At 42.5% G+C, this 27,342-nt stretch overlaps 1 protein-coding gene across 4 annotated transcripts in view; it reads right to left on the bottom strand.

Annotated features, from left to right (window-relative positions):
- LOC147898862 (DNA polymerase delta subunit 1) overlaps nt 1–27,342 on the bottom strand; it is a 173,246-nt gene that overhangs the window by 112,128 nt on the left and 33,776 nt on the right. For 3 of the 4 annotated variants that reach the window (XR_015541492.1, XM_087378811.1, XM_087378810.1), the window contains exons 6-9: nt 12,840–12,975; nt 4,349–4,486; nt 4,165–4,242; nt 3,954–4,045 (exon numbers count right to left, since the gene is read on the bottom strand). Coding sequence is in view for 3 of the 4 variants with exons in the window: in XM_087378811.1 (XP_087234937.1) it covers nt 3,954–4,045; nt 4,165–4,242; nt 4,349–4,486; nt 12,840–12,975 (444 nt within the window). In the remaining variant the exon portion in view is untranslated. The remainder of the gene's footprint in view (nt 1–3,953; nt 4,046–4,164; nt 4,243–4,348; nt 4,487–12,839; nt 12,976–27,342) is intronic. The other variant, XM_087378812.1, reaches the window with a different exon arrangement.

Consider the following 27,342-nt stretch of genomic DNA (forward strand, 5'->3'; position numbering starts at 1 on the left):
TGCCATCACCTTTTCCGATCTTAAGCCCCCTTGCATTTGTCCCAACAGCCTTCAGCATAACAAGCCAGAGCAAGGTTGACATCTGGGAATTTAGGACAGGGAACATATCTTCAATAGAGTCATAGGGTGTAGGGACCGGAAGCAAATGGGAGGAGAGTATCCAGCTAAACTCTAAGGCCTCATTGAGAATTGAGCCCCCCTTCCACTATGTGTCTTCTTCCCAAAGAGCTAGTCTAGCAGTGACAAACATCACATCTTGATTGGTAAGTCTGAATTCTCTCCTAATTTCCAGCAATTTGATGCAATTTGATCCAAGGCTACCAAATTGGATTGCGAACAGCTTACCAAAGCTCCTAGTTGCTGCAATTTTGAGCATGGAGTCGATTTGGTACTTCTCTCAAGAAATAAAATTTAATATTTATTAGAATTGAATTCGGTCAAAGAATGTTGACTTTCGTTAACTAAGAATAAGTTTTATTGTTTTACTTTTGCTTTGCATTGGTAAAAGAGCACTATGGGGCGCCACAAGGGACTAGGATTAGTCCAAGAACTAGGGATGCATGCATTTCGCTAAACCTTAATGGGTTAAAATGTTGGTGTTTATGTAGGACTTGGAAGAGTGCAAAGGGGCCCACAAATGATGGTGCAAGTGCCAAAAAGCAGGTCCCACAAGACCAAAAGCAACAACAAGATGGAACCATTAGGCCCTATGGCGTTATAAAAAGACCATAGAGCTGTCCCAACGTGGGCTAAAAGCAAGAAAGCTCAACTTTTGTAAAAAGTAGCTTTAGAAAAGCAAGTCTAGCTTTTTGCTAAGCCAAGTCTATAAAAGAAGAGCCTCCGTGCTCCTAGATTCATTCAAGGTTGTACTCAGTTCCATGCTCTTCTCGGAACCAGTTGTACAAAGTTTGTTTCTATTCAATAAAGACCTTTGGGAGGGCCCAACTCTTATTTTTGGGCCCTAGTGCTGTGTCTTGTCTTCTTCTCTCTCTCCGAGACACCTTCCCTTGTTGCGAATCACTTTTCCTTGTCTCTCCATGCCTCCCCAACTGTGATGCGATTGATTCCAGCACGAGAATCCTTTCCAAGCTCGCACGCATGAGCTTCCCAGAGAGAGAGAGCATGTTGTTGCAATTTGAATTCCAACAACCAAAGAATTCCAGCCACCACTTAGAAAGAATGTTAACTTTCGTTAACAAATAATAAGTTTTATTGTTTTACTTTGGCTTTTCATTGGAAAAAGAGAACTGTGGGGCGCCCACAAGGGACTACGATGAGTCCAGGAACTAGGAATGCATTAATTTTGCTAACCCTTAATTGATTGAAGTGTTGGTGTTTGTGTAGGACTTGGAAGAGTGCAAAAAGGCCCACAAATGATGAGGCCAGTGCCAAAAAGCAAGTCTCACATGGCCAAAAAGCAATAAGAAGATGGCACCATTAGGGAGGGCCCCACGGGGTTCTAAAAAGAGCATAAAAGCCGCCGAAGGTGGGCTATAAGCAAGAAAGCTCAGCTTTTGTAAAAAGTAGAAAGCAGGTCTAGCGTTTTGCTAGGCCAAGTCTATAAAAGAAGAGCCTCTGTGCCCCTGGATTCATACAAGGTCGTACTCAGCTTCACGCTCTTCTCATGTACAAAGTCTCCATGCCTCCCCCACTGTGATGTGATTGATTCCAATACGGGAATCCTTTCCAATTTGCACACGTGAGCTTCCCAAAGAGAGAGAGCCTGTTGCAATTTGAATTTCAGCCACCAAAGGAGCTGAAAGGCTGCTGCGATTAGAGTTTCCAGCCCTCATCAGTGTTTCAAACCGACTGCGATTTGTTCCAAAAGTCCAAGACCTGATTGCGATGTGTACCAAGAGGCTAGACCTAATTGGGATTTGTTCCAAAAGGCCACATGATCCTCCTTGTCATTCATTGTTGTTGGTTGATGTCACAGTTGCTTGCCTCCTCCTAGGGTTTTGGCTTATGCAAATCGTATCTGGTCTATGCATCGTACTTTTCAAAAGTGAAGATAGAGGTTGCAATACATTTGGGCTTGCAAAACTCCCCTCCGTCAAAAGATTTTCCTAGCCACTTGTCGAAAATGTCTGTCTACACAAGAGTCTATGCCACATCTCATTTGGCATTGTCCTAAATCTTGTGACTTCTTGTTTTTCCTACGTCTTCAAGCACGATTTCCTGGTGCTTGCTTGGCAAGCTATTTTGGCTATTTGGGGTTCACTGTACCCGGCAAGGGTATGACCTCTTCTTTACTTGGGTTCGCTATTGGGCATTCTATGTAAGGACCCAAACCAAAGGGTCTTTGGTGATCCATCTCTTGCCAAGTATGACTTGTTCCGAGCATCCTTACGGCATTTGTTTTGCGACTGTCTGCATGCTCGAGATCTTGATTACTCTGATTTCTTGTCATATAATGAGAACTTTTGCAGTTCTAGATGAATGTTCCTCCTTAAGGACTATCTTTTGTAAAATAAAGATAAATAGTTTTCACCCACAAAACAAAACTGTTCACGTGCATGCATGCGTGCATGGATAGGTGAATGGGTGGGTGGGTGGGTGTGAGAGTGCGCATGCGCGTGCGTGCGTGTGTGCATACATGCGTAGACTTGGTTATCCTTTGGGATGGATGGTCACTCGCCGCCAACAAACGGATTGGGTGCTCACAAAGCTTCAAAAAAAAGCTCAAATATTGAAAGCTAGCTACTTGGCCGCTAAATGTTTGATTTTATATAGCCCAATCAATTTTGGTTGCCTACATGCAATTCTAGTACCTTTGATGATGTTTGGCAAGAAGTATATTGTATGCTTCATGTCCACTCTTATGAAGACCTTCTGACGATCCAAGCATGGCCGTAAGAGCATTCGGTTACTCTCGATGAAGCATCTATGTTCGCCAAAGATGCATGGTGCTCTTAATATCTTAAATGTTCATATACACATTTTTGCACCTAAAGGAAAAAAGATGTTAGATCTTTTGCAAGGTAATCAGCCTTAGGCATTTGGCCATTGGCAGCCCACTCAATGGGATTTTCTTATGGGCTCCATTGATGGTAGAGTTAAGGGCTTCCCTTTAGTTTTAAGAATATTTTCAGATTGGAAGGACACACTCTCCATCTTAAATGGCATGGTCGTGATTTGCAATTCCTTGCATGCTGAGAGTTTGCATTGGTCAAAGTAGTTTGCTCACCCACTGGCTTTGCAAGAGCCCCAGACGGTCATATTGCATTAGTTTCAAAAGGATTCACTTTAAGAGGGATGTGCTCCATGCTGATGGTACCTTGCTCTTTTTCCTTCAGTGGTCAGGCAGTATGGTTTGGGACTGCATTATCGACCTTTGTGGCAATATATTTCTCAGATGCTTCAATCTTTCCTACCGGTGCCAAAGCTTGAGCTCGAGTACTACCTCAAGGATTGGGCCATTCACAGCCAGGGTTCAACATGTCATCCCTTGCTACAGGTTTTGATGCCTCCACCTTAAAGTGGTGGCAGAAAAGACAGCTTTGGTCTATGAATTGTACTATAAAGTGGTGGTGGAAAAGACTATGATAGCTTTGGAGCTGCAAACTTCCTCTTCCCCAAAAGGTTTTTTTGCGGCGGCTGATGCCAAGTTTGTCCGAATGTCACTGCGGCAATCTTTCTAAGATAGTCTGTCTGTTTGTAAAATAAATTACCCTGCGTACTTGTCTTATAATGACATGACATGTTCTAATGATGAAATTGCATGTTCCCTCTGTAGGGACTGCTCATTGTAATATAAAGATACAAGCATTTCACCCCCCAAAAAAAAGTGTGTATGTGTGTGTGTGTGTGTCAAGACAAATAGTTATCCTCCCCCAAAGAAAAAGTTCGTCAAGAACACACAATTTTAGTTACTCTTTCTCACATGAGAAAATGAGAGAGACAAACAAAGAGAGAGAGAGAGAGTAAAAGTGAGATCATTTTGTTTTGTTGACCTTGAGGAAAATGAAGTGTCCCTCACGCGAACACGACTGTTCCTGATTCGACCAAGTACAGGAAATTCATGAATTTTTAAAGCCTCGGCTCTCTGCAAAGAAGTAAATTAGCATGGCTTACTAATCAAACTACAACCCACAGAAAAATAAATTGTGACAACAAGTACCATATGGAAAATAACTCAGGCACACTGTGAAGCAAAACAATCACCTCAAGAAGATACGGGAGATCAAATTTGCAAATATTGTAGCCAATAATAACATCTGGGTCTATCTCTCGAACTAGATCCTGTACAGCAATGTATTTAAAAATTTTAGAAATCTATGTGAAACAAAACCTTGACACAGGCCATGGAATTTTGTCAATAAATGGCTTCAAGCATTTAAGATTATACCCTCCAAGCAAGCAAAACTTCTCTCTCAGAATCAAATGGCATAACATCTGCTCCCACTATTGGTGAACATGACTTTAATGTCATCACATTCCGAACTTTTGGGCGATCTTCACCTTGAATCGTCACTAGGTTAGCTATCTGTAACCAAATTCAAGCACAAGGTTTCAATATACTACAGTAAATTAAGGGCCAAAGCGAAAAACTTACTATAGGAACAAGAGATAATTGGAAAACTTTATCATATAAAGGATATAAAATTGGAAATAGATGCTTGATTTTTCGATTAGAGGTTACATTGTTCTTGACATGAATCAAGCAAAAACTAAGGTCTGATCATCTAAATGAACTCTAGGAAGAAGAGATAATTCAAAAACTTTATCAGAATATAAAGGATATAAAATTGGAAATAGATGCTTGATTTTTCTGTTAGTGGTTACATTGTTCTTGACATGAATCAAGCAAAAACTAAGGTCTGATCATCTAAATGAATCCTCAAGTGAAAAAAACATTGTGTAAGTTCTTCATTTGAAACTCGCTAACAAAATTTTATTTTGCTCCTAAGAAAATGAAGTCCCCTACACTTTTTGCTTTTAAGTTCCTTCAAACATCTTCCTTTGAGATATACATCCTGCCTCAAAGGCAGATTTGATGATTTCCAGTAATTGCAACCATAGTCAAAACATTGAGCCCCTATAAAAAGCCATTACGTAGCTGAGGTAGATGGCAATGTGAGAATATTCCAGAGCAGGAAACCACGAATATGCCCAAACTCATCACATATATGTCAACCCCATGATCATCACCCACAAAGCTATAGATCATCACCTCACAATGTAAGTCACACACTAGCGATTATAGCATCCCCATTGACTTTGAGGTCCAACAGTGCGAGTTGTTGGAGACAAGAAATCAAGTATTTTTCAGTAAGAAGTAATTATGCCATTCAAAACAAATTATACCAGAGGTGGTAGAGTCAGAACTCTTATCCCTGGCCTCTCCAATATGAATGTTTGAACAGTCATAAGTGGAGTAACATGAAAAAATAAGGAATGAAAAATGCATATTTATGAAAGGGAGATAGAGGCAGCAATGACACAAGGGCAAATGCCTTCATGTCAAGAATGAGTAAATACATAAACGACAGTATCAGTTGCATTGTTATACTAGTTGGACCAGTTGGATTATTGTACCAGTACCAGACCAAAGGAATATACCTAGCACCTATGGCCTAGGAGCAACTGCACTAGGTTCCCAGTGATCATGCTGAGATGGTTCATGCCAAGAGGTGGGCTTCTTCGACAGATTTTGGGGCGATCTTCAACAACTGAGCATCGCACGACGGATTCCTCCAGTTGTTCCATCGGCACACCCAGCTCCTTGATGATCATGTTCCATCGAGCTGAGAGGAGGTGTTGGAGACACATCTTCTGATGTCGCATTATAGAGAGAGAGGGCCTTGCTTGTGAGAGATTACGGTAGGCTGAGTGAGGGCCGGTGTTGCGGGTGTGCCTGCCCCCTGTGAGGGTAGAGTAGGGTAGGGCAGATCTGTCCACTATGGGTCCATCTAGGCTTGGTGGGTGCCACGGGTCAGCCCCTGCTGAAGCTACACAAATCATGGGCTGGCATAGAGAAGGAATGAAGTGGATGGAAACATGGGTATAACAGCCGTTAATATACCAGAAGATACATGTGAAGTAAGGGAGATTGTGACGCAGAAAATGCTTCAGCAACTCTGGCAAAACCAGGGAACAAAAATGCGGTTTTATAAACAGGAAATTAACTCAATGGGAACCCATGGAATGCAGAATACCTCGGGGAGGACATATCAACATTTAAAGGCATCTAATCTGCAAAATCAGAACTAGTCCACATGATCTGGAGGTAGAGAGGGGTAGATGGGCAAGACCACAGATTCCAGAGAGGAAAGAATCTGCAAAATCTGCCCCACAGGGGAGGTAGAAAATGAACAACATGTACTCCTAAGATGTAGAGCCTACACACACATCAGAAAAGGTTATGGGGACAGCAGAGACCTAAAAAATCTGCTGGAGCAGCCAGCCAAAAAGCTAGGAAGCTACTTGAAAGAGATTTTGGAACATCACAACAAGGTACTGGGTCTAGCACACAAGCTAGCCCAACAAGCACTCAATACATGACAAGTTTGTAATATTTTCTCTCATTGGCTGTAAGGGATTACTATTTGATGATGGTGATCGCCAATCCCATAGATCTTGGAGGGTCTCATATCTCTCCCCACTCTTGGCTAGGCTGTACCCCAGGCCCAGCCAAGGGGTTAGTTCAGCCAAAAGGGGGACAGTCGATATGGCCAGCCCATCCTCCCCTCACCCCCCCAAGCTTTACTCCGCCATGGCAGCCACAACCTCTGCTCCCTTCGACAGGACGTACTCTAGGTATAAGATTCTCCGACGCCGACCAAGCCGCAAGAGCAGATTTACCATCTCCAACAAGAAGTACGAGACCTGAGGTCCCAACTCACCCAAGCCCTAGCTCGTATTGCAGCTTTGGAAGGCCCAGGGAAGCAGGAGATTATTGCAGCAGCCGTACAAACATGTAAATCTGAGCCCCCAACATCACAGCTGATTTCCACGGTTAGAGAGCTCATCCAAGTGAAAGTGACAGCTGAACCCAAGGTTGACATCCAAACAGAGATCCAAGAACATCACCTTCGTAAAGAGAGAATGCTATGAAGATTCGAATAGGGGGAATACCAGATTGGCAGCATGAGAATGACACTTTCGATGAGGCAATCGAAAGAATCAAGGCAGCAGTCCCAGCCATTGACTGGTCAGCAAGCCCAACTGATGACAAGAATGATGATGAAGAAGATTCTTCCCCAATTTATTTATCACCCAGGAATGGACACGCTGTCATCACCTTCAACTCGAAGACACTCAGCAAGAGGATTCTACGACAATCCTATAAGCTGAAGGGGACAAAGATATGGATTGTTGAGGAGCTTACAAGAACCCAACTGAAGGACAAAGCTATCGAGCTTGCTAAGATTCGGGCAACCAGGGAAGCAGGAAAATGGGCAGTCTATCGTGACGGTCTTGCAGTGATTAGAGAATTTAAGACAAAACCTAAAGACCCTCAGTCATAAACTGATGTAATGGCCACCCCATAGCCTAGTACCTAGTTTTATGTTCTATGTTTTTAGGTTCTATGTGTTTTTGTTTTTTGGAGGAACCTAATGATACTCCCAAGGAGGTTGCCTATGGCCCTCTCTGTACTGATGTATAAGCAGGTCTCTTTTGTCCCATAGACCTTTTAGGTCTCCAGTGGACATTAATAAACTTTCTTTCTTTCTTCTCTCTCTCGCTCAATCAATCAATCAATCAATCAATGGACAGCCATGGAATGTAAAAATACCTTGGGGAAGACACACCAACATTTAAAAGGCATCTAATCCGCAAAATCAAAACTAGTGCACATGATCTCGAGGTAGAGAGTAGGTGGGCAAGACCAAGACCCCCAGAGAGGAAAGAACCTGCAAAATCTGCCCCACAAGATAGGTAGAAAATGAGCTCATGTACTTCTAAGATGTAGAGCCTACACACACATTAGAGAACATTATGAGGTCAATAGAGACAATCCGAAAAACCTGCCGGAGCAGCCAGCCAAAAAGCTAGGAAGCTACTTGAAAGATCTTGGAACACTGTAACAAGGTAGTGGGAAAGGCACATAAGGTAGTCCAACGAGTACTCACTATGTAACAAGTTATAATATTTTCTCTAGCTTACATCTAAGGGGGGCAGTGTCACATGGGCCAATAATGCATCATATACCGTGAAAGGTATTGGACAAGTTGCTCTTACTTATGTCTCTGGTGGTATTGTCACTCTAGAGCATGTGCTTTATGTTCCAGGCATTCGTAAGAACCTCATTTCTATTTCAGCCATTGCTACATGTGGCTTTCATGTTATTTTTTATGGTGTGAGGTGTGCAGTGTATGATGTTACACATGCCTTTACCTTGGTTTTGACTGGCACATTGTCTAGCAGTCTCTTTATAAGGGCTATGCTCAACAGCATGGCATTGACTGAGGAGACTTTTGCTCCCACTTCCAGGATCACTACCATTCGGACTGTTATTGCCTTTGCTGCCCACTTTCATTGGTAGATACATCAGCTTGATATTAAGACAGCTTTCCTTCATGGGCATTTGCAAGAAGAGGTCTATGTTTCCCAACCTCCTGGCTTTGAGGTTGAAGGTTCTGAAAGCAAGGTATGCCGCTTGAAAAAGGCCTTAAATGCATTTTTCTTGGGTATAGTTCAGAGAGCAGGGGCTATAAGCTATATCAGCCCCGCACGGGCAAGTGTTTTGTCAGTCGGGTTGTTGTGTTTGATGAATCTTCCACTATGCCTTTGCTGGACTGTCAGATCCCTTCTATATGGACCCATGAAAGGAAAGTCATTGTTGTTTGCTGAAATTTGATTACAGCAAGAAGACAATCAGCAAATATGTCTTTGACAGATAATGATTGGGATATGAAGGGGCCGTCCTCCCAGGATGAGCAAGAAGAGCAATCTATGCATGAGGGGGCCTGTCAAAGACTCGTTAAAGATCCATGGTTGGCCACATCATCATCTTGGCTATCATTCACACAATCATGAAATTCAGAATCTGCTTTTGGAATATCTCATCATCATCAATAAGTATCGTGCTAACCTTTGCCCCAGCTTTAGCTTCGCACACACTCCTATGTTCCGGGGTCCATTTCTCTACACAAAGGTAGCACAAATTCTTATTTTTCCTGTCATCAATGATTGCCTGAGATAGTTGCTTCACCATCTTGCTTTCTTATCTACTCGATCATCCTTTAGAGTAGGTTTAAATGATGGTTTTGCATCAGCAGCCTGATATGCCCTTCTATGCCCCATGTTGCTGCCATACACTGTAGGATACCTAGGCATAGAGGGAACTGAAGAAGATACCACTGATTTATGGTCCAAGGTGGTGGTAACCTTACTCATGGGCTTGTTGCCAAAATGCCCAATACGAATGCACTTTTCCTTCCAGCTATACTTCGGCTCATAATGTTCAGCAAGCTGCATGGCCTCCTTCAGAGAGCTGGGCCTCTGGGCAGATACATCAGAGGCAAGGTTAGGGTGAAGACCATGAATGAACTTCAGCATTTTCCCCTTTTCATCAATCCCATGAGTAAATAGGGATAACTTCCAGAATTGCATGATATAATCTTTCACTGTTCCCTGTTGGGATAAGTCATACCACTGACAAATATTGGTCCCTAGCAAGTGGTGAAACAAAAGTCCTAAACATCTCTGCTTTGAATTCATCCCATGTGTCAATGATTGTGCCTTCTCTTTGAAGATGCCTCCACCAAGAGTGTGCAAAGTCCTCAAGGTGTAGGACAGCAAACCTGATTTTACTTTGATCCCCTTTTGGATACAGTAGGAAATAATTATCCATCTTACTAAGCCACTCCTCCAACTCACTGGGGGTACATGGATCTCCTTAAATTTTGGATAGGCTTATCTTATCACTTACATCTTTCTCTAGATGCGGGGACCCTCCAGGTTCAGTTGACTTCACAGCTTTGATATACTGTTGAAAAGTCAACACTGGGTCTAAGGTCTATACCTAGATGAATCCAAGAACATTCCCAAACTCATCCTTTAAAAACAACATAGTGCAGTTTCAATCTCATGATAGTCACTCACAAGGTTGAAAACCATGAACTCCATCATGCATAGCAAGGACTAGCTACTATGACATCCCCACTGACGTCATCAGCGCCCAACAATGGGTGTAGACCATAGTATAAAAATATGCTCTCACACATACAAATCCACACACCCACACATACTTGAGCATCCATTTATACAAAGTCTTCGTACTGAGTTTCTGTCGGCACTCCAGAGGTGAAGGGCAGTCGGGGTGCTACAGCCTCCATGGGCCTCTTTCCCTCCTGGATTTGGCTCCTTTTGAGTTGGTCAAACCCTCTATTCATGGTTGAAGATAAATTCTGCAATCTTTGATCTAATCTGTGATTATTCATCCTCATTTCATTAGTCAGATCCTTAAACACTTCGAGCATGGGTCCCAGACAATTCTAAACTAATTGCTACTAGGACCTAATCTGGGTGATTAGCCTCTGCAGGAACTGGATCAAGCTCTTCCCTCTGAATAGAAGCCTCAGCCTGTTCACCAGCTGCTGTTCCTTCTTGAATTGCCATGCTCCCATTCCCTAATTCAGTAAGAGCCTGGCTTTACATCTAATATGCAGCCTTCCTTGTAGGCATGGTAGCAGCAGGGAAACACCCAGTCTATCACTGTTTAGAAAATTGCCTGGACAGTAGATTCTCTGTTTAAGTCACTGTTTAGGCCTTAGAATCACTGTTTGGTACGAGAACTCAGTCTGAACAGTATATACTACTACTAGGAAGCAGCAAATTTGATGTCCACGTGGCAGTTGCAGAGCACAGCTGGCTAAATTAGGGTTCAAACCTTAATGAATGCTGCGATCCCTCTGGAACCCAATTTCAAGGCAATTGGTAGGGTAAATGACCTCAGATCCCAATAAAACTTGGTACCAAGCTTGTAGCAGCTGGGGCGAAATATGTATGCAGAAAAATCCGGGTTTGGTAACTCAAAAATGTCCAGATAGCAGCAATTTTGCACTTCTGCCTGCGTCACAAAACCCTGGGCAAATCTGGTCCAACTCTGGGAATTTCGATGCAGTACCTTAGGGCTTATGTTCAGGAGACCATTCTGCTTAGAATGATGTGAGAAACTTCCAAATTCCAATTCCGAAAAATCAAATTTTGGCTCCCAAATAGACTGGCACGTGGCAGAGAATGATTGGGACAACTTCTGGCCATGAAATTTTGCTGGGAGGTAGGCCAAAGGCTCAAAATTACAAGCTCCAAAATTCAGAATGAAATGACAAGGTTTTCCCCACAAAATCCATGAAAAGTGCTCTGATACCAATGTGTCCAGGCTGCTACTAGCTAGAGTCATCTCCAGCCAATTTAGTTCAAAAGGAGATTCTTAGGCTAGCCTAGCATGCCTAGAATTGTTATGATTATCTTAGAGCAGAAATTAGGCTAGGATTTCATCATGTAGAATAGAATAGAATAGGAATTGCATTGCTAGAGTGTACAGAAAGTCCCAGGGAAAGGACAGAAAAGTGCCTCTAGAAATGAGGTAGTAAGTCAGGGGCTGGACTTACACAGGAACCTGTGAGGGGCTGTACAGGGACAGAAAAGAGGTCAATTCCATTTTAAATCCAGCTAGAGCTAGAGCTCCTGCTTGTGAGAATTTAATTTGGCAACAGTGTATTCATTAGAACTTAGTACAAATGAGGGAGCCATGCCTTCTATAGGATTAGGGCAGGCTGTTTTACAACTTTATTTACAGGATAGTACCCACAGATTGCCACATTCCAGCAGCCTAGAGTTCTTACAACAAAACACACAGCCAACTTAAAAGCAACTAACAAACCCCCTTTGTTACACTTTCCCTCCGATTAGAACTCAGTCTACTTTGCACTTCAGCTAGCAGTTCGGTTGATTATCAGTTCTCGGAACTACTTCAGTCCATAAAGAGATCACCTGTTCCTCCCCTCTAGCAAGTACCTTTATTTTGGGCCATAGGTTTAGTTTGTTTATAGGCAGCTCCATGTGGTTTCAAGATCAGGCATCTCCACTAACACCATTACTCCCTTTCTTCCATTTATTCCCAGAAGGCAATTGCTCTTGAAACATATTTGCCAGCTTCAGCTTCATCCCCAGTCCCTCCTAGCAACACCTCATTTGAGTCCATGGAGAAGATAACCAATGAGGTCTGCAATGCAGAAGAGCTTTCTTTAAAGAAAAGAGACAGAAGAAAAGGCAAAAGATGGAGATTGAGAGGACAAAAGGCTCATCCTCAGGGCGGAAAAAAGAGAGAAACCTATTGCTTCAGACGTTGCAAAAATGGGTGAAAAATCCTTCCACTCCCAATGCCATAACCAAAAATGTTGCTACCATGGAGACTGTCCCCTGTACTTTGTTATAACATGGTTAAGAAGTTGCTGGGCGGTGTGTTCAATAATATTTTCTTCAGGACTCCAAAACAGTATGAGAGGTTAAGCCTCTACCCCTCATTGTCAAAAAATACGTCATCAATGAAATATAAAGGTGGACTACATAGAACTAAAGGCTCTCATTGTGGAAACAGATAACCAAGTGGCAAGAGGAGCCGCTTGAACATCCATGTGCAATATATATACCTTCATAACAATGACCGGAAAAATATTCTGTGAAAATCAGGACAGGAAGGGAGGCAAACATGGTAATTCTGACCGAAATAACTTCTAAAATGTGACCTCAATACATGTCTAAAGATTAACACTTATATAATATTTTGTTTTGGGACAGTCAGGACATGAAGCAAGGCAAACATGCATTTTCACTGGAATAACTTCTAAAATGTGAGCTCAATACACGGCTAAATGTTTATTGCATACCTGGATAACCGGATCGCGATCTGGCTCTGGAAAATGGCCCTTCCTACCTGCACACTCAATGTCGAAACTCAAGATACGAAATGGTGCCATTTTGGAATGTTGACCCACAGGGCTGTGGCTAACCAATTTCTTATATCTATAGCCCTTTGTTAAGAATATCAAACTTTGTTTGAAATTTTGAAATACCAAACATTAGTTGGACAAAACCACTGAAAATTAACCCTTTAAGAGCGACCAAAACATCCTGAAACTAATGCATAACAGCTACCACAAAAAAAAATGAGAAGAATGCCAGTGAGCTGCATAATGAAAACACCCATTGCCCAAAAGACTGAACTAGTGTAGTGCAACATTGGCTCACCTGGAAGATTTCCTGAAAATAACGATTTCCAACCCATCATATCAAAAAGCACCCAGAAAAATATATAAGCCGTGCAATTGCTTACTAGACTTTTTAAAGTGTATATTGGCGCTCTCTTGTCTGTCTGAGTTGGTTCCAGGTGCACCCTGTGTTTGCTCTTGTACAGGCTATCTGAAGCTGCAATAGACATCACTGCCTGGACTATCTGGACCTGTATAAATACTCCTCAAACTGAATGCCTCCTCTTTGGAGTTATGTCACTACATTTCAGAGCTAAAATTCCTTCAAAAGTGATGCTTTCACGAGACACAACTTTGTGTTCGGTGCACAGCTTGTGTGACTCTCTGAGGTCTACCACGAAAGCACCTGCATATAGGACTTCTTGTTGAGGGAGTGATCTTGTGTGTGCGTGCTTGAAACTGTCTCTACAATCTCGATTGTGATGCATGTTCTCTAGTCAACCATTCCTCTATTGCAGGTTTCATGGTAAAGTTGGGACCTATGAATGCGGATCTGAAGCATACATATGATCTGACTATCTCAACCAGCACCCCTGAAGCTGATCTTCATTAGTGTTGAAGATCATAACCTTGGTTTTACCCACGCTGACCTTCATGTCTCTGCTCTCACGAAGTCCTTCAAAGCTGTCAACTGCGTATGTAGTCCCTTTGCTCTGTTGAGAACAGATTAGCAAGATAGGTATGACAGTCTATGACAAGACCAAACCTCAACCACCTACTGTGTCCATGAAAGACTAACTCATTGATGTAAAGGCATCATGTAGTTACTAGCAATCGCAGGTGCTAACTTACCAAGGTGATTAATGAACTAATTCCATATTTGATCACTTACTTTTCCAACATTACCCCTTGATGAACAATGGATTAGGTTTGCACTCATCATGCCAAAAACTTCTCTAGTGTATCATGTAACATCCTTCTCAGAGTGCACGACTCGATAGACCCAACCTCGGATGGACACTCACAAGGACCACAAATGTCTCCTCTCTACTCTTTGACATGGGGAGACAGACCATGGGAGTGACAAGAGGCACTTGTCAAATGATGAGCTTCCTCTTGGCAGCTGCAGAGAAAGAGAAGGGAGCAACCCAGACACTCTGGATATGCTGATCAGCAACAACGATCCATCACCAATTTTCTTCCTCCATGATACCAACCTTCCACTCAAAGCCACTCCTCGACGAGATCATCTTGTCTATCCTCGACTAATCGGTGGTGTAGTCCCACACGCAGCATACACAAGCACAATCACCCGGTTGGACAACTGATTTGGCGGCCCACAATGGATTCCCACCATTGCCTTTTACATTTTCTCACATCAACGGCAAGATGTATTTATTTCTTGTTTCAAACACCAACTTTGGTGTATGAGTTCACCCTTAGCTTTGTGCGGTGTCTAGCATTATACGAGCTCTCCCTCTTGTGTAGCTAGACTTTTTGAGGTCCACATTCCTTGGTCTTGCCGGTATTACCCTTTTATTGTGAATGTCATGTAGCATGCTCTCTATTAACCTTGCATTCATCCGCCGTCTCTATCCCACCTTGCATGTAGGTCGAAAAGATAAACGAATACTCTCATGAGGGTCCTCTTCCCCCATTGGAGGGCCAATTGGCATTCAAACTTTGCATGCATCGCACACATTTGCATTCGTGAGAAGTCCGGTTCTTCACATTTGGTATCAGAGCAACGACAATCGATGACCAAGACGAGAAGCGAAAGAGAGCGAAAGTAGGCGAGACAAGGCAGTGCACGCAAGGGGCCGCACAGGCAACAACGACACACAACACGCACAGACACCACGAGCAAAGACGCACGCATCCGCACGACACACAATCGACCACTCCTCTTGCATCCTCCGCTTCTCGCTCTTCCTCTAGACCATCTACTCCTCCCCAACCCTCGAGCAAGAGTTCCTCTCTGCCCTTCTCCCTCCAAACTACGCCTTCATCCTCGCACCCGCAGTCTAGCTCTTCCTCGAACTTAGCCTCCTCGACGCTAGAGAAAGGGGGCTTGTTCTCCAAGCTCCCAAGCCCTAGACCCTACCACAGCAGCCCCTACCAAGCGAGTTTTGGCAACTCGGACCTTTGAACTACCTAAAGATTCCGAATGCGTATCCGTTGGCTCAAAAGGTGATAGTGTTGACTTTACATCTCTGAAAAGGGGGATCTCGTGGCATGGCTGGCTCCCAAACTCACCCCTTTTGGGGATTCCACTTTGCCTCCACAGGAGAGGAGCAGTGTACCTCGTCTATGTTTGATTGTATGATGGGCACCTATGGTGCTTCAGCCATCTACCAACTTGACTTAACCACAGAGAGGCCAAATTCAGACATGGCAGTAGTAGTGATACACTTGAGTCCAAAGGTGGAGATCACGCACCGACCTACTGGACGCTACTGCAATACGCCAAGAGGTTTGTTGTTGATGCTTCCTTCATGATGCACTGGGCACAAAAGGTCGGACTAGAACCTGTCATGCCATTGGTACGCAAACGCTTAGACACGAATTTACTCTCCCTCCAAGCCCCCCTCGAAGTCACAAAGATCAGAGGTTGTGGTGGCTGCTCACACTCATAGATGATCCTTGTTCTCTCCCTCCTCCCCATGAGTTGGACCTTGGTGAGTTGGAACGCGCACGGGCTCTACAACCGTGCATGTAGTCAACCACAGCACCTAATTCTCCGCCAAGAGTTGCAAAGGGCTTTGGTACAAAAGGAAATGGATTTGGTTGGGACAGCAAGCAACCCTCTAGTACATCTACTTTAGGGAGGGCACATGGCAGCTCCCAAGGAGTGCAAAAAGCAATCCCAATAATTTAGAGTACCTACATGATATTTTGGAGAGTAAACATCCATACATCAGTGTAAGACTGAGAGTCTTTTGGTTTTGATTTAAACTCTCTGATTAGTGCTACCCCTTCACGGTAAACTGCCCATTTTCCATCCTTTCTGGCAGCCCTGACTTTAGCTAATTCAGTTGCCTTAATCTTGAGTTGGGTTTGTGTAAGCTCCTCTGCTATCCATACTTTGGTGCCCTTCAGCTTGTAAGAGTGTCGAAGAAGCTTGATCCGCATATCTTTTGACTTCAGTGTAAGGATTGCATGGCCTCTATACTGTAAAATAGAAGCTGGCCTTGAGTCGTCATCATCCTGCTCATCATCATTCACCCATCCGCCGATGTTGGGCAAACTTGATTTGATCTTTGTCAATATTTCACTATATGTATCCTCCTCTTTGTACCAATCTTTTGGGAGCCCCCCTATTCTAATCTTCAACGCATTATCACATCTAGCTTCGTGTTCTTTAATCTTTGCTTGGATATCAGACTTACTTGCTTTGTTGTCCACTTCCACAAACACTTCCTTCCTAGCAGTTTGTACTTCAGTGTGAACAAGATCTTTGACTATAGAGACTAGCTGCGGGGTAGGGGGGGAATCCTTACAAGATTTTACAGCCTCATCAATTACTGCTTGCTTACCAGGCGCTTCCAAGATGTGAAGTCAGGCCTTTACTTTTGCTAGCTCCAATCATAGCTCTCTCACTACCTGCTGCAGATAAAAAATCTGATCCTGTTGCCCGAGGATGGGCCGTTTTGAGCCTTCTTGGTGGTAATTCCGTGCGTATGGAGAGGGTGTCATGGCTGCAACTGTAGAGTACCGAGTCTTGGTGGATGTTGAAGGAGTTGAGGGGGTTGAGGGGGACTTGGAGGAGAGAGTAGGCCAATCCATAGTTGGCTGTATGATGAACCCCCCTGGCTTAACCTAATCCCCAGGTTGGGTTGGGGGTTTAGCCCAGCTCGAGGTTAGAGAGAATGTGAAGAGGAGGAAGGTAGGCTGGGCCATGCTTTGCTGGCCATATTTCCTGTTACCATATGAGAGCAATTAATGACAAACGATTCCATTTAGTTCCATCGGTATCAGGCGGAGTACTTTGGATGGGTCTCCAAGTTGATAAGTCCACGATCGAAATCCCAAATGTTGACGCACCTGCCTTGTAGCAACGCTAGCACCGCCCAGCTTTATTAAGGGGTTGATAGAGAGCCTACCACACGTTTGAGTATTGGATTGTTGGAGGAGACTTCTATAACTTAGAATTTGGAGAGGACAAGCAAGGAGGAGCTTCCTTCTCTTAGCCTTCCTTGCGGTCCTCCTAAACCTATCCCCGATTGGTCAATTTCACTAAGTACTAAACCCTACCAAGAACAACCCCACCCCCAGCACTAGGATGGAGCACGAAACCAAGGGCCCATACCTTTGCTAGAGAGTGAGCGTTAGACAAGTTTACTCATAGAGGGAAAAAATCTATTTGTCAACTCTATTCGATGGAGCGCTTGCCGAGGAGGCACATGCAAATTTGGTCATTTCCCCACTTTAATTCCATTAAGATTTCAGCCATTTTTTGTTTTGAAAATCTTCCACCCGCCTTTAAGCTGCCATGAATATCAAGAATAGTCCTCGTGTTCTAAGATGCCTCCATCGGAGAGGAGTACTTGGGAGCAATTCATCTTCGCAACCAGTGGAGAGATCCTTGGAGAGAGATGGAGTTCACCAAGTTCCCTGGCAGCCTCCTCTTCTCTTTTGCGCAAAAAAGGCATGATGGTCTAATGGGCGCCTCATCGGGTTCCCCGGCAGCCTTCTCTTCTCTTTTGGGCAAAGAAGGCATGATAGTCTAATGGAGCGCCTCAACAGGCTCTACGTTGGGGACTAGGCCATGCACATGGGGAGCTCCACGGGCATTTTAGCAAGCACCACGATGTCCAACCACTCTTCAGATGTGGGCAAAGAGCCAATGGCTGGGCTATTTCTCCAAGATAGGGTACCCCTGCGGATTATGATCAGGCGAGTAGGGATCAAGCCAACTTCTACAACAAGACTGCGAGGGATCATCTAGCCACTGCCAAGGGACCCAAAGATGGGAGCTTGGAATTGCTTCATTCGCAGATGTTCAAGGTAGCGGGTCATTTGGGCAAGGAGTGGTTCATAGATCCTCCTACCATATACGACCAGTATGCACATTGGTGGCACCTTTGGCTCTAGGAAGAGCCGCTTTGGGAGAGATACAATGGTACGCAACGAGCAATTCTGACCGTCTAGAGTAGGCCACTTAGAGCAGGTGAATGAGATGGCCTTCTTCTCCTACAACGGGGATAAGTGGCAACTCTAGATGGAGATAGCGGCGTGGACTCCCTCGAGAGAGACACAATGGACTGAGCAACACGTGTCCAAGAGGTCAGATCAAGATTCTAGATGTGGTTATGGCCCAATCTACGGTCACGGAAGATCTACTTCTTCTTCTGGCTAGTCGCCCAAGGGGTTTACCCATAAGTCCATGCTAGAGCAAATGCGGGTAGATGGCCAGAGTCACTACTGCCAAAACAAGATTCTGGAGCAATCCCACATTGCTTATGGAGTTGCCCTAGCACTTAGAGGATTGGATTGGGATCCCTACAGATTTGTGGCTCGATACAAAGTCTACATTGGGATTTCACTTGGGGCATGGCGGCCTTGTTGCCAAAGGGGGGCTATGCCTTCATGTCGATGAGGTCTCTCCACCCTACAAGATACATGAACAGAGCATTCATCGGATTGAGCTACATGAGGCGATCCTACCGGCGCGGCATTGTCCTCTCTCTCATCCAGAGGATGAAGTGTGGGAAACAATAGCCAACATCACAACATGGACGATGTAGGTTGCGCATTGCAGCCTAGTGATGAGAACGCACCATGTTCCACCTGCGGCCACTCTGTCGCCATCTAGCAAGATATCATTTACACCCTACACGCCACGAGTCTTCGGATTGTCGAGCAATCACCGAAAGGCAAAGACATTTCTGCAAGGCTTGGCCAACAAGCTTGTGTTACACTTTACGCCACAAAGGGATTCGCTAGCTGTATAGTCCTCCCTGGTTGTTGGCCTCTATTCCAGAGATACACCTAGGTAGTGAGCGTTATCAAGCAACAAGCTGGTCTTCTTAAGCCAATTTCTTTATTTGCATTCTCCATGGTCATCACCCCCGAGATAGCTGACTTGTATAGTTTTATTTTCTAAGTATTAGAAAGTTCCTTTTTCGGTTTTAAAATAACTTTCTTCTTTCAATCCACAAGGATGCTCTATATTCAGCTTCTATGGAAAGTAATAGTACTCTGTTTATAGCGCTCCACGATATCAAGACAAATTCAATGCTAGAGCAATATTCAAATGTGTATCTTCTATCATCATCACAACACCTTGCCCAATGACTATCCATTAACCCTGATAGTTTTAAAGTATTGTTTCTTTTTTATTATATTCTACGTTTTACCCTGTCAAGGTTTTGCTTCATGTGGAGCAGTGTTCCTTGACTTCAAGTTAGTACCTAGGCCCAAATCAACATCACATTCCCCTTGGTCCATGGAGGATTTGGCTTTATGGAGGTGTCCCCATAAAGTATTTGCAGTGGGACTCCGGAGATGGATAGATTCAAGAAACCATGAGAAGAGTCTATCTTTCTAAACGACTAGCAGTGCCAAGAGGTTTCAGCTCTGTCTTACGACCAAGAAGGCCACCAGAACTCCTCATTGGGACAATTTTCAGATTTCTATAGTCTTGCATTAATCTTTTTTTGAAGAAGACTCTGAAAATCCCTGAGAAATAGAAAAATCATTGTTTTCTTTTGGCTTTCTATTCATGAAGGGATTACGATGAACCTATGGAGGTCCAGGTTTGGGTCAGCCCATACTTGCCCTTGGCTTTCTGTTAAGGAGTCCATTCAGCATTCCTTATGGGATTACAAATAGGCAAGGTTTATCTCGAACTGGATTGCTAGACTTTTGAGCTCTTCTGTTGCCTCCCCCTCTTTCATAACCTAGGGCTCGATGCTTGGCTCTCACATTCAAGGCCTCAGATCTTTGACGAGAGGCACGACTCTTCTTTGGCTCTTTCGATTCAAGGACATTTAGTTGAATCACGGTCTCTAGATGATGTCTCCTACTCTCCTTACAGACCGGCACATGCCTCGGTTGATACTTTTTGGGAGATTTTATCGAGCATTTCAGCGAGGCATATTTGGAGATCTGTAGGTCCCCTTACACACTTGCACAGGCCTCGAAGGATATTTTTTGGGAGATTTTAGCGAGCATTTCAACAAAACATATTTGGAGATCTGCAGGTCTCCTTGCATACCTGCACATGCTTTGGTGGATACTTTCTAGAGTTTTTGTGAGCATTTCAACAGCAAGGCATATTCGAAGATCAAGATGCAGAAAGGCTCTTGACTGCTCCCACATCCACCCTTTTCACACATTGACTAGTAATTGGCCAAGCATTGTACACACTTTGATGGCCATTTGGGTGACCATGCAAGGGTCTTCCCAGAAGGCATCTGCCAAGAGGACTACTTTCCTCAAGGAGTGGAGTGGCTCCCCTTTTTTCTTTGAGTCCACAATAGGTTTGAGGTGTTATTGTCAGCCTCAACCTAGGTTCTTTACCAGCTCTTCTTGATGAGCAGGTTGCTTGCCCACTTAGTTTAACAGGCAAGGTTTCTTTTAGGTGTAGATTTGACCTTGCTTTGATACCATGAAAGAAAACAAGGGACGGTCCCTAAATCATGACGCTCTCCTGCAACCACACAAGTAGAATCAATGCGCACACAATGAATTCTGCAAATGGAACGCCAATCACCGGCTACAATGGATACAGCAATTGCACAAAATAAACCCAATACATAGATAACCTTGGCATGACGAGGTGAACACATGTGAGAGTGAAGCCACTTGGTGTCTTCTCACAAAAGCTAGGGCCACGGCCCCATTCTATGTGGCACACTAACACAATGTGCCCAATCTAAATACATCAAACACATGCATAGATGCCATACCAAAATCTAATCGGCTATCTTAGAGTAAGTAAGATGGTGAGTACAATATCTGTGTGACGTGTGGTAAAGCAACATAGAGTTAGACCCCAAAAAAATGTGCAATGTGGCACTCATCCACGATGGATGTATGTGGGAAAAGCCACATCATGAGGCCCTTTTAAAATCTCGAGCCACTATCCATGGCATAATGTCGTAAGTGGTCTAATATGTCCCCCTAGTAAACTTTTATTCAAAAATCTATGACCTCTAGGTCTAACTACCATTCTTTTGAACATTAATTATTATAATTCTAAATCACTAGAAGGGTGATCAAATGAACTGATTCCATGGTTCATCACTTACTTTTCCAACATGATGCACATGAGAGGGGCAAGACCATTGGTAAGGAGATCAATGTAGCTATTCCAATGGAATGAAGCGAGGGCCACCAACACACGGATAAGGACCCCACTACATTCTAGATGAGACAAGTCTCCTAAACCAAAGTACTTCTCAATGTCTGATACCTTGCCTATCACTACAACTTGGAAGAGGGTGAAACACTTTCGTATGAAACCTCGCCGGTATTCTACAATACAAATTTTGGTAGGGCCCTGTCAAAAATCGAAGTAGCCCACAACTAGGTAGAGCGGAATCTAGCCGATGTGGCTCTCACTATTGGAGGGCCACCCCTGCAATGAGACCCTGAGTAGTCTTGGCTCACCAAAACAAGATAGTCAGTATGGGCCATGCAAGTGCTCGTCTCGTGTACACTCCTCTCATTGGCAGAAGACTCCACTAGTGGCCTCTCCTTGGATCCCCTCGCAAGAGGGACGTTGGCTTGAGCAGCAAATACCACATGAGATTCTCTCCGGATTCTTATCTCTATATATATATATATAATGAGTTTGCAAGTTTCCTATAGGAGCATGGCATAAAGCAGCAATATTCATGCTGTCATACCCCACAGTATATACCTTTGTAAGACTAGAATAAGTCCTATCATACAAATTTAGAATTTTTGTTGTTCTAAAGATCAAAAATCTACAAAGAAAATAAAAGAGAAAATGAAAGAGAAGAAAAAAGAGGTAAACAAAAACTTTTATGAAAAACAAAAGGAAGACATACTTAGCAAGCAAAGCAACACTTATGTCGTCATCAGTGCCCAAGCATAAGCAGCTATACTGGGTTTCTAAAGACCCGCGGAGTCTCTTGGGCAAACCCAGTGCTTACTAAAATACGTCAAATAAACAAAAGAGAATGAAAACAAGAAATAAAGAAGAAACGAAGCAAGTGACTTAAGCAAAAATAAACAAGCAAGTCAAGAAACAAAAACTTTCAAAAAACTAGAAACTCTCTCTCTCTCTCTCTCTCTCTCTCTCTCTCTCATTTAAAACATAAAAAGCTAAATGGCCCTTTACACTTATGTCTCGTTTCTACAAAGAGGCAAAAATACATTTCTAACTTAGAAAGCACAAGTATACTCAAACAAACTTTGAAACTAAAAGAAAAACGGGCTATTCAGTTCCCCGCTTTTTGTTTTCAGCTTATGTTCAATCATTCTAAACAAACCTAAGGCCGAAACACCATAGATAAAAGACTTCATATCTAAGAATGTGCGAACTTTTTTCATTACTTTCCTTGGATTATACCTCTTGTGTAATAGTAAAGTGATCAAATTACTACATTAAGTGATAAAAGACTCCTTAGTTGTACAAAGGCGGAAAAATCTATGGAATTGGGAAGAAATGAATCCATATTTTGCCAAATCAGAAATGTTTGAGTCAATGTAAGGCATTTTTATAATGTGTAAACCACTATATTTAGGTTGTTCACGTTTATCGTATATATCAACCTCTAATCCTATGGTAGATTGAGAAAGTCTAAGATCTAAGAAAACACAAGAATCCCCTCTTGAAGTGCAGTTCAGTTCACAAGAGTCACGAGGATAGATTCCTTCTCCAAAAGCTCTAGCGGCTTTGTACATAAAGTCTTGAAAGTGAGAAACATCTGGTACAAATAAATCATCTATAAAACGCCTAACTTGACTAAGCTTATGTAAAATGATAGGGCAGGTATTGATAGAAATAAGACGTTGCATAAACTCAAATTCATAAGTGAAAAGATAAAAGTTTGCTAAAAAGACGGCACAATTAGTGCCCATGGGGATTCCTATAACTTGTTAAAACAAAGAATCACCTATTGTGATGTAAAGATTATCTAAAAGAAAATCTATCCAAGAGCAAACATCTTCTACACTTACTACCTTTGTGTATCTTTTCTTTTTAGAACCTATGTCATGATCTTTATTTTTTAGCCACAAAAAGTCAAAGCATAAGGCTGTTTTCTCAACTTTTAGCACTTTACATCTATCTTTGCCAAATCTCAGCTTGAAAACTTCAGCCACTAGCTTTTTGATTCTAAACTTCAGGTCTTCCAGCTCAATCTTTGTGTAAAGCGTGGTAAAATCATAGGTTTGAATTAGAATAGGAGACTCTTTTTCCTCAATGCTTCGAGAGGAATTAGAAACTTTTACAACAGGAATCACTCCTACAAAGTCATTTAAAATCCAGCTTGAGTTCGAGGGGACATCTGCCTCTTTTAATAAGTCCCTCCAAAGTTCATGGACACTAGGCAACATGGCTTTGAAGCAGTAGCTTAGCCATTTAGAGACATTCGTCAAAGTAGTCTCACAAGCAGCTGCAATAAATCTTGGCTTTTTTGAAGTTTTGTGAAACTTCCAAGCAGCACAAAGAAAAGGTATGCTTGGATTGCAAACAATATATATATACCTTTGTAAGACTAGAATAAGTCCAATCATACAAATTTAGAATTTTTGTTGTTCTAAAGATCAAAAATCTACAAAGAAATAAAAGAGAAAATGAAAGAGAAGAAAAAAGAGGTAAACAAAAACGTTTATGGAAAGCAAAAGGAAGACATACTTAGCAAGCAAAGCAACATTTATGTCGTCATCAGTGCCCAAGCATAAGCAGCTATACTGGGTTTCTAAAGACCTGCGGAGTCTCTTGGGCAAACCCAGTGCTTACTAAAATACGTCAAATAAACAAAAGAGAATGAAAACAAGAAATAAAGAAGAAACGAAGCAGGTGACTTAAGCAAAAATAAACAAGCAAGTCAAGAAACAAAAACTTCCAAAAAACTAGAATCTCTCTCTCTCTCTCTCTCTCTCTCTCTCTCTCTCTCTCTCTTATTTAAAACATAAAAAGTTAAATGGCACTTTACACTTATGTCTCGTTTCTGCAAAGAGGCAAAAATACATTTCTTAACTTAGAAAGCACAAGTATACTCAAACAAACTCTCTTTTGCTTGGATTGCAAACAAACCCAGAAGACTTGCAAAAACTCTGATGTTTTGAGATCAAATCCTTTTGAGAAACTAAGGCAGGGGCGTAAGTTTTGGCAGACGAGTTCACTTCTCTGAAAAGACATTCTAAGTAAAACTTTTTGCAAATAAAGACAAAGTTATTGGAACATTTGTCCACATAAGAAATGACAAAATTCCTATCAAATTTTCGAAGAAGAGTTTCATCTTCTTTAGAAAGATGGTTACTTTTCTTTGAGCAAATAACCGAAGGGACTTCTTCTAGTTTCAAAGCAACTTTCTTCAAAATCTTCCCTTTCCATTCTGATAAGATATTTTTAACTCCTAAACATTCTTCTAATTGCAAAACAAACTTTGAGATTCCCTTATCGATAGCTTTTAAAAGGCAAGACTCTTTAAAAGAGTACAATCGAAATTTCGTGCCTTTCATGAAAAGGTCTCTTAGGTTACTAGAAAGCAAAATTGAGGCATGAGTTGTGACTACATGTCCTAAATCAGCATCAATAAAGCTTTGGAATCTCTTACTTTTACAACAACAAGGTTCTTTAAGGATAGAAGATTTTGAATGCTCTGAAAGCCTTTAACCTATCTCTCCATAGTTGAAATCCTTTTGTCCTAAAGTTTTTACATACTTCCAAGCTACTATTGGATGCTTCCAAATTCTTCTCACAAAATGAGGGAGAGAATCCATTACTTCAGGAGACTTCAAAATGGAGTTTAAGCCTATCTTGTCAAGTGAGGGAGAAGTAAAAATACAAATCAAGAGTTCCTTATTTAGATAGACTTCTTTGCTTTGAAAGGAAGCTTTTACTTTTAAGAAGCGATCCAACGAAGTTTTAAGTTGTATATAATGGAGCTTATTTAGATTCAAATCCTCAAAAGAGAAGTTTTCCAAGGTGTACTGAAGTTTAAAAAGAACTTTGACATTATATTTTTCAAAAACTTTTATTGAAAAAAGACCCAGTGACATTAATCTATCCAGGTAGAGTAGTCTTCTTTTATAGTCTCGAGAAGCAAAAACTCTTGAAACTGAGGAAGTTAAAGGAACTAAAGGAGGAGGAAGTGGAGGAAGAGAAAGCGAGGGAGGCAACTCACGAACTACATGTGAGATTGCAGGAGAGCTAGGACAACCTCGTAACATAACTTTAGGTTTCCATACGATGTTAGGTGTATGACTATGTTGGTAATGATGAATGTTAAAGGGCTTGATATGAGTTCTCCACATCAAAGGGTTCTTTTTAGAGGTTCTTTTATTTTTACGAAGAGTTGATTTTCCTTCCAAATTAAAACCTCTTGGGAAGAAAGTGTGTAAAGTTCTGATCCAAAACAATTCACGAGGACGAGCAGCCTTGTAAAAGTCCTTGGCATTATTAAAATGGCCCTCTATATGCTCAATGGGAAAGCAACGAAAAGATTCAAAACCAGACTTTGCGTGTTTTAAAAGGTAGTGGAGGAGCTAGCTAGCAGGTTTTGGAGAACAGGGGTGCAGCAATGGCTGCATGTGAGGTAGCTTGGTTGCATAAGCTACTTTATGATATGCATCAGTCTACAGATGGGCCAGTTGTCATTTATTGTGACAACATGAGCAGTATACACTTGGAAAATAACCCAGTCTATCATGCTAGAACAAAGCACATTGAGGTGCATTATCACTATGTGCGGGAGAAGGTTCTAGTAGGTTTTATTGATCTAGTTTATGTCAGCACAGAGGATCGGGTAGCTGACATATTCACGAAGGCATTGGGCGTAGAGAAGCTGCGCAAGTTCAGAGACCTGCTTGGTGTGCAAGAATTGGGGCATTGCTGCATATAAGGGTTTTGAATTCTCAATGAAGGAATTCTTCCTATGAACTTTTCTAGCTTCCCTAACATGTTCTTGAAAACGAATAAAAGCTGTCCTATAGGTTTGTCCTACATAAAGCATATTACTACTATGTATGTTATAGACAACATAAATTACTTGCGTGGCATGAATAGGACTAATAGAAATAGAAGATGCTTGTTTCTAAGACGTCTGAGAAGGAAAAAGAGATAAACAAAAACTTTTATGAAAAACAAAAGGAAGACATACTTAGCAAGCAAAGCAACACTTATGTCGTCATCAGTGCCCAAGCATAAGCAGCTATACTGGGTTTCTAAAGACCCACGGAGTCTCTTGGGCAAACCCAGTGCTTACTAAAATACGTCAAATAAACAAAAGAGAAAGAAAACAAGAAATAAAGAAGAAACGAAGCAGGTGACTTAAGCAAAAATAAACAAGCAAGTCAAGAAACAAAAACTTTCAAAAAACTAGAAACTCTCTCTCTCTCTCTCTCTCAAAAGAACCATAAGAGCAAGATCATTTGCACAGGATGGGGGACAGATATAAGGAAGTGGTTCAGCAGATGGAATGTAGACTCATACCTGACTATGCCACCTGCAAGAATTGATATCCAAGAGCTTCAGATGTCCCTACTGAGCACTCTACAGACTCAATGGCTAACACAAAGAAGAGGGTGAAGCTGGAGTATTACCAAGATCACATCAACCCCACATGTTGGTCCACATATATGACAAAAGAGGCCCTTGCTCAGGCATACATCAGCACTTCCATCCCCTTGCTCTATCGCAGAAATATTGCTAGATTCCGGACTAGATCTCACATGCTTGCAATTGAGAAGGGAGCGTGATTGAATCTTCCGCGACATGCCAAAATATGCAGATTTTGTGACTCTCAAACAGTGGAGGCAGAGGCACATATAGCTCTGCAGTGTCCCAGTTATGCACACATTAGGGAGGACTACCGGAAGTTACTGGGAGAGACCACACACTTAAGATCAGTCCTTTCCACTGCCTCGCCGGCAGCATTAGGATCTTTTGTTACCCGCCTCTTTTTGTACCGTCAAGAACTTGAAAATTCTTGACCCCTCCACACCGGAGGAGACTTTTCTTGTACACCGTTCGGGTCCC

This window comes from Dipteris shenzhenensis, chromosome 9 (genome assembly GCF_047967505.1).
Source record: "Dipteris shenzhenensis isolate YYH24624 ecotype China chromosome 9, Dip_SZ_1.0, whole genome shotgun sequence".
Lineage (NCBI taxonomy): Eukaryota > Viridiplantae > Streptophyta > Polypodiopsida > Gleicheniales > Dipteridaceae > Dipteris > Dipteris shenzhenensis.